A 20,770-nucleotide genomic window follows, 5' to 3' on the forward strand; every position below is an offset into this window, starting at 1 on the left:
CTTCAATTTTTAAACTTTATTTTGTATAGTTCCCTATTTTTGATATGGATGGCCCAATTTATCTGTATATTTTAATGTCATGTTAATCCTTTACCTTGTAAAAATGGGATATTTACTTATTGTTATAATATGTAATTAATATAATGTTTTTATTATTCATACCCATATACTTATTAATCGTGTTGTTATTTACTACAGGTTATCAGACCAGGATGAAGAGGGCAAGACCAAGCAGAAGTGTATCATATCTGACCCCTCCTTTTCCATGGTAACAGTTCAACGTGAAGATAGTGGAATAACCTGGGAGACCAATTCAAGTAGGTCTTCCACTCCTTGGGCCTCGGAAGAAAGTCAGACTTCTGGTGTGTGTAGTCTGGAAGGGTCAACCGTGAATTCCCCTCCAGGGAGTGTTTCCTTTATTGTGGATGGAGTTAAAAGGGTTCGGAAAAGAAAGCCTAAGTCAAAGCATGGCTCTCCATTGTTACGTCGGAAAGGCAACAAGAAAAGAGGCTCTTTTGACTCCCAAGATATCCCAGCAAACAAAAAAAGTAATCCTTTAATTTCAGAAAGCAAGGTGCTAAACACCCAAAAAGAAAAGTCATCTACTGGCATTTATGAAACAATGAGAAAAAAGAAGACCGCCTCAAATACAGCTCCTATTACGGGGGCAATATACAAAGAGTACAAGCCATTAGTGTTAAGGCCCGTATACATAGGAACAGTACAATATAAAATCAAGATGTTTAATTCGGTTAAAGAAGAATTAATTCCTCTACAATTTTATGGGACATTGCCAAAGGGTTATGTTATCAAAGAAATACATTATAGGAAGGGGAAAGATGCATCCATTAGTCTAGAGCCAGATGTGGGCAATCGTGATTCTAATGTAGTTTCCAAAACAGGCAAATTAGTAGTCAAAAGCATAGAAGTTGATAAAGTAAAAGAGCTTGCATCACCCTGGAGAGGTGCACTCTCTGAAGGATCAAAGTCCCTGACCTCCTTCTTCAGTCGTGAAGATCAAAAGAAAACTTACATTGATTCTCCTCTAAGGGCTGCATCTGCCGCCAAGCACACACCTTCGTCCTATACAAGTAATGACACAGTGGAACAAGAAACACAGCTCAGCCCTCCACAGTCAGTGCCGCAACCGCCAACTGATGAAACAAAACCCCGAGAAATGGAGCCTTTCTCTTCAACACCAGATACATCTGCAGCTGCGTTCCTGGAAACAGCAAAGGAAGAATCTGAGGCCAATACACAAGAGACAACAACTGCAGAGTATGACTCTTCAGTCTCACCGTCTTTAGTGGATGAAGTAAAGAAGGAAGCTGTGTTTTCTGCTGACCATTCCATTTCACTGGAGGCAGAGAAGGATTCTCTGGAAACAGGTACACCAGGTCTGGCAGCATCTATCCAGGAAGATTTTGCCCCAGAGAGAGAAGAGCTGGATGTGACTTCACTAGAAAGGGCAGAACCAGTCTCTGAAGAGCTGACCCTTCCTCATCTCAGTGTCAAAGGAGAGAAGGAAGAAAACGTGCCAGAGCCATCCATTTCTCTTTCTGAACCTCTAGTGTTAGAGGAACCAGAGAAAGAAGACACAGAAACATCTCTACCAATGGCTGCTACCCCTGAACCTGAAGATTCTAATTTAGTGGAAGAAGAGATCATAGAACTTGATTACCCAGAAAGTCCATCAGCTTCTGAGGAGCCCTTCCTACCACGCTTGGCCCCTGAAGTGGAGCAGGAAGAGGAGACCATTCTACCATTACTGACAACATCAAACCCTGAACATGTTGCTTTGTCTGAAGAAGAAAGGGAGGAAAATGAGTCTGTCTCTACTGATTCTGCTTTTGTATCAGAGTATTCAGTTCCACAGGATTTGAACTATGAACTAGAGAAGCAGGAGGTTGAGTCAGTTTCTCCATCCAATGTAAAAGCTCTATCTGAACATGCAGTTTTATCTGAAGAGAATGATGAACTTGAGCCTTATTCCCCAGCTTCAGCCTCTGTATTTGAACACTCTTTCTCACCATCCACAACTGAGATGACTCCTGAATGCCAGTCCCCCCTGTTTTCAACAGTTACATCGGAACACACGGTCCTATCCGGAGAAGAGGCCTCAGAAAGTGGGCGTGACACACTGGATTCCACATCTGCTGCTGAATTTTCAATTTCATCACAGGCAACAAAAGAGTCACTGAAGAAAACTGACCATAAGACCCCAGTAAAATCAGAAATTGTTTCTGAGCCCATGATTCTGCCAGAAGAAGAGAAGGAAGACACTGGACCATATTCCCCAGGTGAGGCCCCTGTATCTGAACACTCTCTCCCACCATACCCAGCTGAGGTGACTTCTGAATGCCAGGCCCCACCACTTCCAGCCACCCCATCTGAACACGCGGTCCTGTCAGAAGAAGAGAACCTAGGGAATGAGAATTTCACACCAGCATCAACACTGACCTCCCAATACGCAGTTCCACCAAATGTAACCCAGGAATCTCCAACGAAACTAACTGATGACGTCTCTGCATTAAAATCAAAAGGCATTTCTGAGCACAAGATTCTGTCAGAAGAAGAGAAGGAAGACACTGGATTGTATTTCCTAGAAGTGGCCCCTGTATCTGAATACTCTCTCCCACCATACCCAGCTGAGGTGACTTCTGAATGCCAGGCCCCACCACTTCCAGCCACCCCATCTGAACACGCGGTCCTGTCAGAAGAAGAGAACCTAGGGAATGAGAATTTCACACCAGAATCAACACTGACCTCCCAATATGGAGTTCCACCAAATGTAACCCAGGAATCACCAACGAAACTAATTGATGATGTCTCTGCATTAAAATCAAAAGGCGTTTCTGAGCACAAGATTCTGTCAGAAGAAGAGAAGGAAGACACTGGATTGTATTTCCCAGAAGTGGCCCCTGTATCTGAACACTCTCTCCCACCATACCCAGCTGAGGTGACTTCTGAATGCCAGGCCCCACCACTTTCAGCCACCCCATCTGAACATGTGGTCCTGTCAGAAGAAGACACAGTAGAAATGGAGCGGTACACACCCTCTTCCATCACTGCTTCTGAATTTTCAGTACCACCATATGCAACACCAGAATCACAGGAGGAAGAAATTGTCTGTAGATCCCCTTTAAATCTAGAAGGCGCCTCCTCACCCATGAATTTCTCAGAAGAAGAGCAAGAAGACATTGGACCTTTTTCTCCAGACTCTGCTTTTGTGTCAGAATTCTCATTTCCACCCTATGCAACTCAGGAAACAGAGAAAAGAGAATTTGAGTGTGACTCTCCAATATGTTTAACATCACCATCTGAACACACTATTTTGTCAGATGAAGACACTGAAGAAGCTGAACTTTTTTCTCCAGACTCAGCATCACAAGCTTCAATCCCACCATACAGGATCCAAGAAACAAACAAAAATGAAATTGAGCCTGATTCATTGTTAACTGCAATGTCTGCTTCAGGATATTCCGGCTTCTCAGAAGCAGATGAGGAAGAAATTCCATTAACAGCTTCTACACCTGTACCTGAGTATCTAAGTTCATCACAGGAGCAGAAAGCTGAACCTTCTCCTTTGATGTCTTCACCTGAAGATTTGAGTTGGCTACCTTCAACAAATGAATCAGAGAAAGCAGAAATTAAGCCAGACGCTCAAACAATCTCAACATCTGTATCTGAATATCTCATTTTGTCACAGAAGCAGAGAACTCGAGAATATGTAGAACCTGAGTCTGAAGACTTGATTCTGTCATATTTAAACAGTGAATCAGAGAAAGGGGAAATTAAGACTAGTTCATCAGTAGCTGCAACACCTGTTTCTTCACCTGAACAATCATCTGTGAGAAAGGAAGAAATCAAACCACTTTTGCCTGCATCTCAGTGTTCAGTTTCACCTGATTCAGATCACACAATTAAGAAAGAACAAGAACCCAAAGCATCACTCACTCTAAAAGCTGCCAATGAACAGATGGCTTTATTAAACATTAAAAGTAAGGAAGAAATTGTGCCGGATTCTCAAGAAGCTACAGCACATGTATCACGGGATCAAGAAATGGAGCCTTGGCCTCCAAATGTTCTAGAGTCTGGGATGAAATATTCAGTTCTGTTTGACTTGGTAGATGAGCCAAAGAAGACTGTCAAACCCAACTTAGCTCCAACTGTGGCATCTGAACTAGAGCAGAGAATGTCAGAGAATGAGGCTGAAGTAATAAAACCATATTCGGCTTTAAAAGAAACACTTTTATCTGGACCTGAGATTTTGTCAGCAGTGAAAATGGAAGTGAAACATGATTCTAAAATAACTGGTACACCTAGTGTACTACATTCAGCTTCACCAGGAGTGGAAAAGGAAGCTAAGCATGGACCCCCCATAACAGAATTTCCAGCTTTGTCAGAAGAAATAAAGAAAGAAATTGAACTCAGTTCTTCAATAACCACAGCATCTGTAACTAAGCATGATTCAAACTTACCCAAATTATCAAAAGAAGAAATCCCAACAGACTTATCTCTTACCACCCCTACTGAACATCCAGTCTTAGCAAAAGTAGGAAAGAGTGAATTAGGAAGTGGCTTGCCACCACTGGTAATATCCACAGATGAGGATTCACTTCTTAAAGAAGAAGGAAAGATAGCAATTAAAGCTAGTTCTTCTCCCACTGAAACTGCTGCCTCCAAACGTCTGGCTTGGTCAGAAGTAGAGAAAGAAATTAAATTTGATTTACCTCAAAACATATGTTCCATGTCAGAGCATTCTACTTTGTCAAAGGTAGAAGCTGAAGAAGTTAAACCTGAGTTGCCAATAACCAAAACAGTGTCTTCTCAGCACTCAGATGTATCTAAGGAAGCAAGGGTGGAAAATGAACAAGGTCTTTCATTTTCTACAGTCCTCGACTCTGAATGTTTGGATTTATCACAGGAAAAAAGGTCTGTGTCTCCCTCAGAGGTGTCAAGACCTGAACACGTGCTTTCACTCAACCTAGGTGGTGAGATAAAGAAAAGAGAAACTGAACTTACTTCCTCAGAGAACGTGTCACCTGAACCCAAATGTATAGTTCCAAAAGGCAAAAATGAGGACATGGCAAGTTCTTCTCCTGAGCTGGAACATTTAGCATCAGAAGCTTTAGTTCCAGCATTACCAACCCTCAGTGATGATAAGAACAAACAGGCAAGAGAGACATCTTCCATAGTTCAAGAAGATTTCCTATCAGAAAAACAAGATCTTGCTCTGACAGTTCTCTCTTTGGAAACTGAGAAGGAAGACAAGCTACATCAAGTATTAGAATTACCAAATACTGGCTCAGAATTCACTAGTGGTAGGGAAAGGGGATCTGTAGATACAAAACAAATAAAACCTCCCATAACTGAAACAGTGGATTCTGTCTTAGAAAAGGGCCTAGCTGAGCTTAGGAGCAGAGGAGAAGGTGAAGAAGAAAACAGGGAACTTCACGTGACAACTACAGTGCCTGAAATTTTAGAGGTTCCATCATGCCTTAGTAAAGAACCTCACATTCAAGAAGTTAAATCTTTCTCTCCTAAGGTAGTCAGCTTAGGGTCAAAAGAATTATTTTCCTCTCTAGTTGAAGGAGACAACCCAGAAGAACTTCAGTCATATACTTTTTCTTTAAAAGGACTATCAGAGGAGTTGAGCCACTCAGCTGACTTTAAAAAGGGGGAAAAACAAGAAGAAATAAGCCCATTACTGCCAACAGGAAATTTGAAGGCACAAGTGACAGGAGATACTGTAACTAAACCAAATGAAGAAACTGACCAATCAAAATCACTTCATGTACCCCAGAGCACAACAGAACCATCAGAGATCACTTCTTCTGACCTCCTTGTGGAACAAGAGAAGCCTGAAAAAACACTTCATTCAGATCAAGCTGTTAAATTACCTGATGTAGCCAGGTCTTTTGCAGATAAACAAGATCTGAGTATGAAACAATTTTCATTTAAGAATGAAAATTTGCCATTGGAAGAATCAAAATCATTTATGACAACTGAGCCTACAGATATTAAAGAAACACACATGAAAAAGGACCTTATTTCTCCAGAGGATGAAAACTGGATGCTAAAAAAGCCAGAAAGAGATTTGGTAAGTCATCATGAAGAAATAGCCCAAGGACCTGCAGAGCTGGGTTCCTCTGGCAGCAGTGATCTGGTGACAGAGCAGCTCAAGGCTGCTCTTTTGGATAAAGGCCATGCAACTGAAATCAGAAAGCACGTTCTGCCACATTCTGCGAAAGACTCTCCTTTATCGTTGGAAGAACCAGTGTCTACTCTCAATAGCTCCAGTGATAATGTAGAGACCTTATCAACTAAAACGTATTCTTCTGAAGACATAAAGCTGGCCCCCACAGCAAAATCTTTAGTTCCAGCCGGAAATGTGGAGGGGAATGAAGCAGAGGGGAAGCAGATCCTTTCTTCTGTGGGGAATGAAATTTTATCAGAGAAAGCAAACACAGAATTTTCCAGGCCTTGCAAAGAAGACAGCCTGGAAGAAATGAAACAGCCACCTGAAAGAATCCTCCAGAAACCAGTGTCTGGTCCATCAATGGAACAGGTCAAATCAGAAACGATTCCCTCTCTTGCCAAAGCAGCCCATTTCCTGGCAGAAGGTGCAGAACCTGCATTGGGCAATGAAAAAGAGGCACACAGGAGTCCATCTCCTTTATCTGTGGAGAAGCCATTAGAAGAACCAAAAGTGGTTCAGTCCAAGGTTGTAGATGATGCTAATGAGGGAGGGAAACCAGCAGCTGAAGTTCAGGTGCCCACACAAATAAAACCCCTCTCCTCAACCCAAGATGAAGCTGCTCAACCCCCAGAGTCACCTGAGGTGACACAAAAGCTGCCCAAGCAGCAGAAGGCAGGGGAGCCAGGCCTTTCTGAGGAAAAGGGAAAGAAGGGAATTTCAGCTTTCACATCGTGGGTGTCCAGTTTGTTTTCTCGATCAAGCACTCCAGATAACAAAGTTGCTGAAAAAGAAGATGTGGAAGCTCAGCCAAGTCCACCTGTAGAAAAAGCAGTGACTGTGATCAAGCCAAGAGATACAGTTCCAGCTGACGTTCATGCAACTGTGAAACCAGCTGATCAGCTAGTACCAGAGGCCAAACCTAAAACTGCTGAAGAATCCAGGGGTACTTTAGTTAAATCTTATGGGAAGGAAGAAGTCCTAGACTACCCAGAGGAAATGGACCTAAACTCAGTAGTTACTTCCACTGATGGTGAGGGACATCTTGGAATTCCATCTTATTCTCCGATGGCTGAGAAATCCATTACGGAAGAAGCCAAAAATGCTATTCCTCTTCATGTCACTGATAGTAAGAGAGCCCAGAAGCCAGAAATCTCCCCTCCATCTAAGTGGAATATTTCTATTTTTAAGAAAGAGCCAAGAAGTGATCAAAAAGAAAAATCACTCTCTTCATTTGATGCAGTAGACAAGGTGCCACAACAGCCAAAATCAGCTTCATCTAGCTTTGCAAGTCAAAATATCATGAAGGCATCAGAGAGGCCAGAGCCAATAATTTTGCCAGTAGAAGAATCTAAAGGCAGTTTAATTGATCTTGGTGAAGACAGACTAAAGAAAGAAATACCAAGACCTACTTCTTTGAAAATGTCTGAAGAGGAAATAAAACTCAGGTCTGTTAGCCCAACTGAGGAGAAAGATAACTTGGAAACCAGATCACATACCTTGGCAGAAAAGAAGATGCTGGCAGAAAAACGAGAAACTGTAGCCCCATTAGAGCTTAGAGATAATAATGAAATAGAGAAGGCTCACGTTACATGTGGATCTAGCCCTGTTCAATTGGAAGAATCAAAAGCTCCTGCTGTGCTTCAGGAGGTCTATCAAAATGAAGACCACAAAGAAAGATACAAGATTACTGAGGAGGAGAAAGAAGAAGAAAAAGAAAAGCAGTCACATGTACTTTTGGAAGGAAAGAAACAGCAGGAAATTCAGCCTCATTCTGTGAATATAGCCGGGCATGTGCCTGAAGAATCAGATATCTCTTTCAGTCTTTCTTTGGGTGAAACTCGACCATTTTCATTAGTTAAGACTACAGCAGTTACTGAAAAATCAGAAGGCATGCTCCCAGAGGCTTACCCAGAAATAAGGGAAATAAAGGCAGTAGGAACCCAATCACATCCATTAGAAGAACGTAAAGTTTCAGTGGAGAAGACCAAGACTTTCCTTCCAGTGGAGCTTCCTTGTGATGAAACAGATGATCACTCTTTACCCAAGGAAGAGAATCTGGCATTGGAAAAGTCAAGCAGGGATGTGGTGAGACACAATGAAGAAAAGGGACAGGTCACAGTGTCAGATATGCCACAAGATTCTTCAGTAGATACCACAAAAGAAAGTGTGAAAAAAGGATCTCCATCTGAAGACTCTCAAAAGACTTTAGATAGGCCTTTTAGTGAAACAAAGAGCTTAGAAACACCACTGTACTTGCTGTCATCTGTGAAACCACAAACACTTGTTTCAGGAGTGTCTCCAGAAATTAGTACAGTGAAAAAACAAGAAATACCATGGTCAGAACTGACTCCAGATAGGCATACAGTCCATACTACTCAAACATCTAAAGATCAAACATCTGAAATGTCTGAACAATCTGTTCTTGTTTCAAAGCACCACTTGGAGGCTGTGGAAGATGCCCATGTAAATAAACCACACTCTCCAGCAAGCAGCAACTATGCTCAATTTATAACTAATGCATCAACAATCAGCACTGATAAGATGGTTTCCAAGGAGCCTGAAGACACATATGTAAAAGATGAAAAGTTTACAATGACTAGCAAGCCAGCTGGGCTTTCAGAAGATCAAAAGAGTGCCTTCAGTATCATTTCTGAAGGTTGTGAGATATTGAATATTCATGCTCCTGCATTTATTTCTTCAGTTGATCAGGAAGAAAGTGAACAAATGCAAGATAAGTTAGAATATTTGGAAGAGAAGTCCTCATTTAAACCTATATCCCTCCATGACAAGAGTGAGGTGGTTGATTTCCATAAAACATTGAAGAGCATGTTAGAAGATTCTGATAAAAAAGTTACACCATTGAAAGAAAACAAACAAAAGGAAACTCATACAACAAAAGAGGAGATAGCCACAGATTTAGAGACTAGTAATTTAGCCTTTAATCAGCCCACAATTCCCAGTGAAGAGGATTATTTTGAAAAGTATACATTGATTGATTATAACATCTCCCCAGACCCAGAGAAACAGAAAGCTCCATGGAAATTAAATGTTGAAGCAGAACTGTCAAAGGAAGTTCCAGAAGAAACTGCCTCTTTCCCAGAACGTTCAGAGGAAAGTGCCCTAGATCATGAATATGACTTGGTGAAATTAGATGAAAGTTTTTATGGACTAGAAAAGGACTACAACAAATTATCTGACCCAGAGACCCAAAAGTCTCTGGTTATTCAAACATCAGCTGACAGAGATGCTCCAAAGACCATAAACAGAGATACAGACTCCAAGTCACCTGGGATGCCTCTATTTGATGCAGAAGGAGTTTTGTCACGAACTCAGATATTTCCTACCACTGCTAAAGCCATTAATCCTGAACTTCTGGAGGAGCCACCTGCACTTTCATTTTTATACAAAGATCTGTATGAAGAAGCAGTTGGAGAGGAAAAGAAAGAAGGGGAGACAGCTTCTGAAGGTGACAGTGTGAATTCTGAGGCATCATTCCCAAGCAGAAGTTCTGACACTGATGATGAAACAGGAATATATTTTGAGAAGTACGTACTCAGAGATGACATCCTCCATGATATATCTGTAACTGAAAAGGACCAAAGCCAAGGTCTAGAAGAAAAACCAGTTGGTAAGGATGATTCACAGCAACCAATAATTGCAGAAGGGGAAATTTGGGAGAGGTTTGGAATGACTTTGGGGAAGAAGAGTCTAGAAGAGGATCAGAAAGCTGCGTACAGGGAGAGAGAATCAGTAGGCCACATGGAGACCCTTGACAATGCATCTATGCAGAGGAAAGCTCCCATCACCGAGGAAGTCAGGATGGTTACCCAGAAAATAAGCTATGCTATTCCCTTTGAAGACACCCATCACGTCCTAGAGAGAGTAGATGAAACTAGTGGTCAGAGTAATGAAGCAGCAAATGCAAATCTAGAGGTCAGTCTGAATGTCCCAGTACAAGTGTCCTTCCCAGAGGAAGAATTTGCATCTGGTGCAACTTGTGTTCAAGAAACACTGCAAGAAGAACCTCCAGTAATAGTCCCACCTGAGCCAAGAGAAGACATGCTCCGCAATAGCCCTGTTCAGGATGAGTATGAATTTGCTGAATCCCTGAATTATGAGGTGGTTACTCAAGATACTTTATCAGAAGACCTGTATTCAGAATCCACCCCTGAAGATGTGTTATCTCAAGGAAAGGAATCGTTTGAACATGTCAGTGAAAATGAATTTGTGAGTGAGGTGGAACAAAGTATGTCTGCTGAACAGAGAGAGTTGGGCAGAGAGATGACAGAACAAGACCAGTTATTGTCAGAGTTGGTAATCGAGAAGGACCAGAAGGAACTGAAAAAGTCCCAGATTGACACATATTGCTACACTTGTAAAAGCCCAATTTCTGCCGTTGACAAGATGTTTGGCACCCACAAAGACCATGAGGTTTCAACACTTGATACAGCTATAAGTGCTGTAAAGGTAAATAGATTTTAAAGCATGTGAGTGCATAATAATATATAGACATTTAATTTGTTTTCTCATTTTCTAAATTTTAAAAATGACCAATATTTGATATATTCATCTTTAGATATAATAGTTTAAAAAAAACCCTAAGAATATTTCCCTAGTTACTTAGTTAAGATCAGTGTGACAAACACTTATTGGATGCCTACTATGTGCCAGGTATTCTTCTAGATTCTGGGGATAAAAGAAAAAATAACACAGGGGCACTGCCTTTGAGGTATCTTATCTTATGTCAGTGGCCCTTAACATTGTCCCAAAAAGGCAAGTAATTTTAAATTAAAACATAGGCATTTGAGCATAAACACAATTTATTTTCTGTTATCTGCAATATCATCCTTTAAAAATACACACTTATATTACATTGACCATTTTATTGCAAGTTTTATAAAATACTCAAGACAGTAAGACATTTTAAATTTTGATTTTCTCTGCATTTCGTCTTTATTTATAAAACTGATGCTAGAAATGGAAAACCTTTGCATTCTTTCTGGCTTTATCTATAGATTCCCAACGTCAGAAAGTTAGTCACAACATATATCCTTATGTATGTGATTATAAATACTCCACTTCCCCAGGGATACTATTGGAAATCTAGCATTTAGTCTTTAAGATTCTCATCTACCTTTCAGTGGCCTTCTAACCAGGACCCCAACTCTTATCTCATCAGTCTCTTGGCCATACAGTAGCCAGAATGATCTAAAATTGCCAGTAATAACAATTGAGCCCTTACTATGGGCCAGGCAAGGTGTTAAATTCTTTATATTCAAGATATCTTTTAATCCTCACAACAACCATGCCATGGTCATCAATTTGCAGATTACAAAATGGGCTCAGAGAGTTTAAGTCCAAGGTCATAGAAAACAGAACTAGGATTGGTACCCAGATCTGCCTGATGCCAAAGCTCATGCTCTTGACTGTATATCCATGTTACTCTGCTCAGTGCCTTCCTAATGGTAGCAATTTTCAATATAATTATTCAGTTAGGTCACTGTTAACTAATTGTCAGGCTCATTTTGATTCAATAAGATAACTTATTAGAACCTTGGCTTTTAATTTTTTTTTTCTAGAAAAGTAATCCTTCTCAACTTGGTTCTGTTTCTCCAGGGTGAAAATTTTTTTTAATAGACTTTATTCTTTTAGAGTGGTTTCAGGTTCACAACAGAATTGAGCAGAAAATGCAGAGTTCCCACATAGCCCTCCCCACTCACATATATATCCTCCCCTATTCTCAGCATCCCTCATCAGTGTGGCATATTTGGTACAATCGATGAACCAACATGGGCACATTATTATCAACCAAAGTCCATGGTTTACAATAGGGTTCACTCTTGATGTTGTACATTCTATGGGTTTTGACAAATGCATAATGACATGTAGCCACCACTACAGTATCATACAGAATAATTTCATTGCCCTAAAAATCCCTTGTGCTCCATCTATTCATTCCTCCCTCCCACCCTCTCCCCAAACTCCTGGCAACCACGATCTTTTTATTGTTTCTATAGCTGTGCCTTTTCCAAAATGTCATTTGGTTGGAATCATACAGGTATGATTTGTAGCCTTTTCAGAGTGGCTTCTTTCATTTAGTAATATGTCTTTTAAGTTTCTTCTATGTCTTTCATGGCTTGATAAATTTTCTTTTACTGCACATGTGTTTTTAAATTTACATATATGTACTGTTCATTGCTTCTAAGAATGTTTAGAGCTTTAGCTGTTTAAACTTACATAGTTATCAAAGGAATAAAGCCAACCACAAAATAAGAATTAACTCAAAAAGATACATACACCCTGCTATTAACAGCAACATTATTTATAATTGCCAAGATATAGAAGAATCCTAAGTGCACATCAGTAGTTGAATAGATAATGGAGATGCAGTATATGTAATGGAATACAACTCACCCATAAAAAAGGCTATTTTACCATTTGCAGCCCTTCATTCACTTTTTTTTCCACTTCAAAAACCAGAATTTTATAACTGGCAGAGACATTTTCATTACATCAAGAACAACAAAATACCTAGAAATAAATTTAACCAAGGAGGCTACCTATACTCTGAAAACCGAAATGACACAGAGAAATGGAAAGATTTCTTGTGCTCTTCGATTGGAAGAATCAACACTATCAAAATGGCCACACTACCCAAAGAAATCCACAGAGCCAATGCAACCCCCATCAAAATACTCACGACATTCCTCACAGAACTAGAACAAACAGTTCCAAAATTTATAAGGAACCACAAAAGACCCTGAACAGCCAAAACAATCTTCTGTAGGTCTCTCTCTCTTTTTTTTTCTTTCTTCTTTTTGTTCTCTTTTCATATGATTTGATGACTAGAGAAGGTCCTTTAACATTTGTTGTAAAGCTGGTTTGGTGTTGCTGAAATCTTTTAGCTTTTGTTTATCTGTGAAGCTTTTGATTGCTCCATCAAGTCTGAATGAGAGCCTTGCTGGATAGAGTATTCTTGGTTGTAAGTTCCCCCTTTCATCACTTTAAATATATCGAGCCACTCCCTTCTGGCCTGTAAGGTTTCTGCTGAAAAATCAGCTGATAACCTTATGGGAGTTCCCTTGTATGTTATTCGTTGCTGTTCTCTTGCTAATTTTAATATTTTCTCCTTATCCTTAATTGTTGTCAATTAGATGACAATGTGCTTTGGTGTGTTCCTCTTTGGGTTGATTCTGTGTGGTACTCCCAGTGTTTCCAAGACTTGGATGACTGTTTCCTTTACCAAGTTGGGCAAGTTTTCAGTTATTATTTCTCCAAAAGTTTTCTCAGGTCCTTTCTCCCGCTCTTCTCTTTCTGGGACCCCTATAATGCAAATATTAGAGCACTTCATGTTGTCCCAGAGTTCTCTTAAACTAGCCTCATTTCTTTTCATTCTTTTTTCTGTTCTAAAGTAGTGATTTCTGCTAATCTGTCTTCTAGCTCACTGATCTGTTCTTCTGCCTCATTTAGTCTATTCTTGGTTCCTTCTAGTGTATTGTTCATCTCAGTGATTTTATTCTTCAACTCTGTTTGGGTATTCTTTATATTTTCCAACTCTTTGCTAAAAACTTCACTCTGTACATCTATATTCCTCTTGAGTTCTCTGAACATCTTGGCCATCATTACTTGAAACTCTTTCTCAATAAATTACCTATCTCATCATCACTTATTTCTCCTTCTGGGATTTTATCTTGTACCTTGGCCTGGAAGATATTCCTTTGCCACCTCATATTGTCTATCTTTCTATATGTTTGTGGATTCCTTCCACAAGCTTTGGGATTATTGTTTTCTTATTTCTAGTATCTGCCCCTGGTGGATGAGGCTGGACTAGAGGCTTATGCAGGTTTCCTGGCAGTAGGAGCCAGTGCCTGCCCACTGCTGGATGAAGCTTGGTCCTGGACCTGTGGTGGTTAGGGCAGTGTCTAGAGATCTTTGTGGCTTAGGAAGTCTGATGATGGGTGTGGCTTTGTACCCACCCTGTATGTTGTTTGGCCTGAGGCTTCCCTACAGGCTGTCGGTTGGGGCTAGGTCTTGGTGCTAGTGATCCAATCAAAGTGTCAGCCTCCAGGAAAGCTCATGCAGATTAACACTCCTGGAATGTCCACCACCAGTTTTTATGTCCCCTGCGTGAGCCGCAGCAGTCCTCTACGTCCCCAGGAGACTCTCCAAATCCAGCAGGCAGGTCTGGCCCAGGTTCCTATGAAATCACTGCCTCTGTCTTTAGACCTGGTGCACGTGAGTTTCCGTGTACGCTTCTCAAGTGAATGGAGTTTCTGTTTACCCTAGTCCTGTGAGGCTCCCAGAGCCAAGCCTCCTGGCCTTCAAAACCAGATATCCTGGAGTCTCCTTCTCTTCCCAATGCCGGGACCTGAGCTGGGGAGCCTGACTTGGAGCTTAGAGCTCTCACTTCTATGGGAGGGCCTCTGTGACTTAACAAATCTTCAGCTTGTGGGTTGCCCACATGAGGGGTTTGGGGCCCAATTATATCGTGAGCATGGCCCTCCTGCCATCTTGCTATGATTCCCTCTTTATGTTTCCAGTTGCAGAAGATCTTTTTTGCTAGGTTCCAGTCTTTTCTCGATGGTTGTTTAGCATTCAGTTGTGGTTTCTTTGTAGTCGCGAGGAGAGGCAAGCTCGTGGTCCTACCACTCCACCATCTTGACCATCGTCCTCCAGGGTGAAATTTTGTTCAGACTTTACCTGATAAAGTTTGGAGGTAGGGCATGAGTCAATTTCTTTTATGAAATCTCAGGCATTAGGATGTATTAGCACCAGTCAAATGTGCTCTATTCTTTGATAACACTTGGTTTTGTTAACATAACTACTGAGCACTGTCAGCAGAAAGACTAGATTTTTTTCAGCCTTCTTAATTATGTTTTGTTTATCTCTCTGAGTTTTAGAAATTAAAAAAAATGCTGTCTAAATACTCTTAATTTAAAACAAATTTCAAAAGCTTGGAGATATGATGTCTCTGCCTTTAAAACCATTTTAAAGGTTTTTCTCCCCCCAGATCTCCATAATATGAGGAAGAGAAGTGGGTAACTATTTGACTAAGCCAAAGAGGCTTGCTTCATTTCATTAAATCAACTGTGAAGATTGAGTTGGTTGGCAATTTTTGAAAATTAAAAATAAATTTTAAAAGTTGTCACTTGAGAATTCTCTGGCATCTTGTGAGTGGGCCAGTTGTGACTATTCTGGAACTGATGGCTGCATCTGCAGATTATCCAGGTCCTGGCTTCTCCCGCAATCCCATCCCCAATGTGGTGGCTTATCTTTTATCTGTCACTTATTTTCTCCCTTCATTCTCTCCCTTCCTTCTTTCTTAATATTAATTGACCTCCCATTCCATGTCAGGAACTGTACTTATCATTGGGAATGAAAACAAAAATAAAAGATGGACTTATAGTTCTCCAAAATAATATAGCATTGCGGGAGCACAGTGTTCTGAGAAACAAGCCTTTTGGGAGGGAATGAAAAGGTGGAGAAGGTCTGGAAGGTATATCGAAAAGGTGAAGCTTGGGTGATTAAATTAGATGGACTTCTTCCAGCAAACAAGGGCAAGGAGGACAGTCTAGAGATGGAGAATGCCAAATGAAAAGGCACATAGGTGAGAGAGTCCAAGGAAAGGTGGGGCTTGTGTGAGAGGAGCCTGGAGACTTGGGGACAAGAGGCAGGGGCTGTAGAGGGAAGCAGAGGCTAAATCCTCAAGGGACTTCTCTCAAGGTAATTTCTCTCTCATTCTGTGGCTAGTGGATAGAATCAGGCAGATGGAAGCTCTTTTATTCTGTTACTTGTTAAGCTTCACAGCATAGATTATAGCTAGATTTATAACTAATAGCTACCATCTTCCCACATCACCCAGACATTTTCTAGTTGACTGTCACTCCTTGAGTTTTTTTAACCCTTGAAGGGTCATTAGAACCTCAAGTTCTCTTTAGTAGATAGTTTTCATCATTTGGTATGCTAGACTTCTGGCCTGGTGACACTCTTCACCTTTTGAGAGTCAGGCGCTGCAGGCACACCTGAAACCTTTTGGTGCAAATATGAGGAGGCTACTCAGATATGTTGGACCAGTTCAGCAAAAAGTCTGCTCTCTTAGAGGAAAGACAATATATGAAAATCGAGGACTTACTAAGGAGAAAGAATTAAATTCATAGTTTACTAAAACAAGTATGCTTTGAACTTAACAACTTACTAAGAAGTCCTTTCTCTTGCATAAAAAAATAAACTGTCTATTGCTTTCACACACAAGTCTCCTAATTGCTTATCATACATTATCCTATAGTCAACTTAAATGAAGCTCAAAGAAAATTTGAAGATTGATTTGCTAGTGAACATAGTATAATGAATCTCTACCAATCATACTAAATTCATAAGGAAATTGGAACTCACTGCTTGAAGTTCTTTTCTCAAATATCATATACTAAGAATATCTTAATTCTTTTCTTCAGGTTCAGTTAGCAGAATTTCTAGAAGATTTACAAGAAAAGTCCTTGAGGATTGAGGCTTTTGTTAGTGAGATAGAATCCTTTTTTAATACCATTGAGGTAAGTTACCTTATCATTTTTACTTTGACCTGGTTTGCTCATGGCATCAGAAGTAAATGATTCTAAGCTAAAAGGACCTGACTTGGGGTTTGTGTGTGCATATGTGGTTTGCCATTGTTGGTTTTGTTCCATTAAAAGTAAAGTCCTTAAGTCTTCTCTCAGTGTGTCATCAGTGAGACTACTTTCTGATTAAGGAAAAATGACTTGCCCTTGGAAACACATACACATTTATTGGGCATTTACTGTGATAGGGCAAATGATTTACATATTTTATTCAATTTAATCCTCACAATAACCATATGAAATAGGAGCTATTGTTTTATTGTTCCCATTTTATAGATAAGAAACTGAGACTTAAGAGTTAAGTATATTACCCATGGTCATAGTAAGTTGATAGAAAGTTGAGAGCCAAGATATGAATTCAGGTCTGAGTTCTGACTTGCCTGTCACTGGGTTAGCTCTGTAGAGGTGCTCTAACGCACTGCCCAGTGTTCCATGCCCAGGACAGATGAATGTCTCTCATGGTACCAGCTGTCTCTGATGAGTTCCTGCTGGCCTCTGCTCCCTCTGCAGTGAAGGAAGCAGGTAGCAATGCTCCATCCATACAGACACAGCCCAGGCATCCTTACTTATCAATCACAACTGGCAGCGGGCCCCTGCAGAAGGCTGTTAGACTGCTTCCCCACCACTAGGGTGACTCCATATCCTACTTTGCTTGTGAGAGTCTGTTTAACTCCTGTAGAAGATCAGTTAACAACTGCTGATTATTTTTAGTGTCATTCCCCAGCCCCACCAAAGTGTTCCTTTTACACAGTAAATAATATGATCACCTTATCACTAGTCCTCTCTTGAGGACAGCTAAGCATCTAAGTTTGTCCATGTGGGCAATAAAGTTTCTCTTGCTCTGGGGGAAGCTGCCCCTTCCCTGCAGATCACTTATGAAGGAAGCACCCTGTCCATTATCCTGGCTGTTCCCTCCCTTGCTCTGTGATTTTAGTGAGGTGTGAAAATGGCATTAAACCCTCTCTACTACCTGATGGTCATGGATCTTCATTCATCATCATGACACTTTCACATTTTATGTGGTAATGCGGGTGGGCAAGACTGCCGTACAAATTTTTGTGCATGTGTTTCATTAACGAAATCCTTCTTGATAGTCAACTTATAGTGAATTTTACTGCAAAGCTAGCTATGGTAAAGGGAGTTGGTGGGCTGGGCATTTAGACTGCATGTAATCTGTGGTTCTTTTAGGATGCCAGAGGTTAATTCTCTAAAAGGTATTTCTCTTAAACACACACACTTTTTGTTTCATTAAGAAGTGGGTTTTTTTGCTTGTTTTTTCTTGGTTGGTTGGGGTTTTTTTAGGAAAACTGTAGTAAAAATGAGAAAAAGCTAGAAGAACAGAATGAGGAAATGATGAAGAAGGTTTTAGCACAATATGACGAGAAAGCCCAGAGCTTTGAAGAAGTGAAAAAAAAGAAGATGGAGTTCCTGCACGACCAGATGGTCCACTTTCTGCAGAGCATGGATACTGCCAAGGACACCCTGGAGACCATCGTGAGGGAAGCCGAGGAGCTTGACGAGACCGTTTTCCTGACTGTAAGCACCACTTAAAACACACCAAGTCACCTTAAACCCACTCTGGCCCAAATCTTCCTTAAAAAATTCATCTTATAATATTCCCTAAGATCACATCTATCTCTGCGTAGAGTTTCTATAATTCTGATTTCAAAAAACCATTAGGGCATATCTCATGCTATTGGCAGCAACTAAAGGCCCAGCAAATCCTTAAAGCCATAATACCCAGATCCAGCTGAAGGATACAGAGAAGCCAGGCCACAGCATCACCTGCCCATTCTGTCACAGTGGATTGGTCACCTTCTAAGAGGGAGGGAGAGCAGCCTGAAAACTTTATTCATACCATGCTCCCTCTGAGTGGCCTGATCTCCAGAGCCTGTCCCTTCCACTCCACTCCCTAATCTGAAATGACCTCTCAGAGGGACCATTCACTCAGCCTCACCAAGTGGAGAGTAACATTCACATTCAGCTTGCAGAAGGATGACGTGATATGATACCTCTCTCGGGTGACGTGTTGGTTTTTTTACAAGAGTCTTCCTAGGGACCAGATTCCTTAAATCAAACAAGTACCTTGAGGACAGAGATTCCCTTGGGTGCTCCTCAGATGGCACACAGAAGCAGCTCTTTGCTTTTCTAATCCCCTAGAACCGTCCCTAGAATACTGGATCTCCAGGAAGCCAGGATTAACCAGGAGTAATGGAGATGTTTTCCCTGAGGGCAATTCCAAATCTAATTGTCAAACCAGAGGAAAACACTGTTCTATGTTAAGTGGTAACCTCCCTTTCCAAGCCCCTCAGTCCTCCTAGCCCTCAAATAAAGTCTGTAGAGAGAGCAAGGCAAGATGGGGCAATGTTAGGTTTTTGATTTGCCTTTAGGGATGCCTCCATTCAGGGGCAGTTTGGGTGAGGTGGGCATGGCATCCTCAAAGGAGGATGAAAATCATTCTGTTGTTTATGCTTAACTAAGGCGAGGCTTTAATATTTTAAAACTAGGCACCTTATGTGAAGTATAACATTAATGAAGTGCTTTGTGTTCCCTAAAAACCTTACCTTTGTCTGATAAGAATGTTTTCTTCTCTCTAGAATAAGTTGCAAAAAAGAAAACATTTTTTCCCTGATTCTAAGAATAATATATATCCATTTTAGAAAATTTGTAACATACAGAAAAGCGTAGAGAAGGTATCACCCAGAGATAACTACTGATTATATTTTTGCTGTATCTCTCACATTGAACAATTTTAAGTTATTTTTCTTGCTTCAGAGAATTCTATTCTGGAAGCTAAGGCATTTTTTAATGAATAAAGCAGCAGAGCATAAGCAACTTGTTTCTGGCCTGGTTGAGGATAGAGAGCAGAGCAGAACCGGAAACTGAAGCCACCATCCCAGACTCCCTGGCCCCCACCCCTTCTGAGCACTAATTTCTTTGCTGCCTGAGCTGAAGCCCCCAAAGAGAAACAGCCTTAGGGGTAGCTGAGGAGTCATGAGTTTAGAACATATATAATCTTAACCGTCTAGGTTGGTTTTTCTTTTTTTTTTTTTTGCTAATTAGTCTCTCTCTCTCTCTCTTTCTCTCTCTCTCTCTCCCTCCCTCTCTCTCCCTCTCTCCCTCTCTCCCTCTTTCTCTCATTCTCTCTCTCAATCCCCCATAAGTCGTTTGAGGAAATCAATGAAAGGTATATAAAACATGGCACAATGTAGTGGTGACTGAGAATAGCATGACTGTATGCTTTATTTTTAATATTTTCATGCTTTATAGAAAATGAGCTGCTGGTTAAAAAAAATACATACATTTAGTGAGCTACTGGATTTGCACTTTTAGACACAGTGCTTTTAAAAACTAAATGACAGCTTTGAAAGAAAATTGCATGTGCTTTAGTTAAATAGCAATTACCATAATGTAGATTTTTAACTGCTTCCTTGAGATGTGTTCTGTATTTCCAACCCAATCTAGACCAGACCATCTTTCCTGTCACTGCATACAGAACATTTGTGGATACTTAGACTTATTGGTTAAATATGAGTATTTGAAAGACTCATTCATGTCTGCCTTGAGTAATTTGATAACTTATGTAATCTTAATGGAATGTTCTCTCATTATCTCTTCAAAAGACAGGTATGCATTTATCCTCTCTTTCTGCTCAGTACACCCAAATGAATCTTCCTCTTTTGATTTTGTTTTGTTTTTGTTGTTTTTCACACTCAGTCTAAGAGAAAGTCTTCATTCATTTAAAAGGCAAAACATTCAACAAGAAATTGGGAAATGTTGTCTATAAAAACACATAACAGCAGACCTATGTTTATCTTCTGGAGCATCTGATAGTGAAATGCTCCTTCTGATCTGATCTGGTTCCCTTCTGCCCTTGAGGTCTTTCCTACTGATTGAGCCTGATTTTTTTTAAAATCATTTTTACCCCTTTAATGTAAGTTGCTAAAATTGTAAATAT

General features: G+C 40.5%; 1 protein-coding gene across 2 annotated transcripts in view; it reads left to right on the top strand.

The window, feature by feature from the left end:
- The window catches only part of CMYA5 (cardiomyopathy associated 5), a 197,841-nt gene that overhangs the window by 30,845 nt on the left and 146,226 nt on the right, over positions 1–20,770 (top strand). The window contains exons 2-5 of one of the 2 annotated variants that reach the window (XM_074360286.1): positions 199–10,669; positions 16,654–16,749; positions 18,115–18,348; positions 19,977–19,999. In XM_074360286.1, the coding sequence (XP_074216387.1) occupies positions 199–10,669; positions 16,654–16,749; positions 18,115–18,348; positions 19,977–19,999 (10,824 nt within the window). The remainder of the gene's footprint in view (positions 1–198; positions 10,670–16,653; positions 16,750–18,114; positions 18,349–19,976; positions 20,000–20,770) is intronic. The other variant, XM_074360296.1, reaches the window with a different exon arrangement.

The sequence above is a fragment of the Camelus bactrianus genome, chromosome 3 (genome assembly GCF_048773025.1).
Source record: "Camelus bactrianus isolate YW-2024 breed Bactrian camel chromosome 3, ASM4877302v1, whole genome shotgun sequence".
Classification (NCBI taxonomy): domain Eukaryota; kingdom Metazoa; phylum Chordata; class Mammalia; order Artiodactyla; family Camelidae; genus Camelus; species Camelus bactrianus.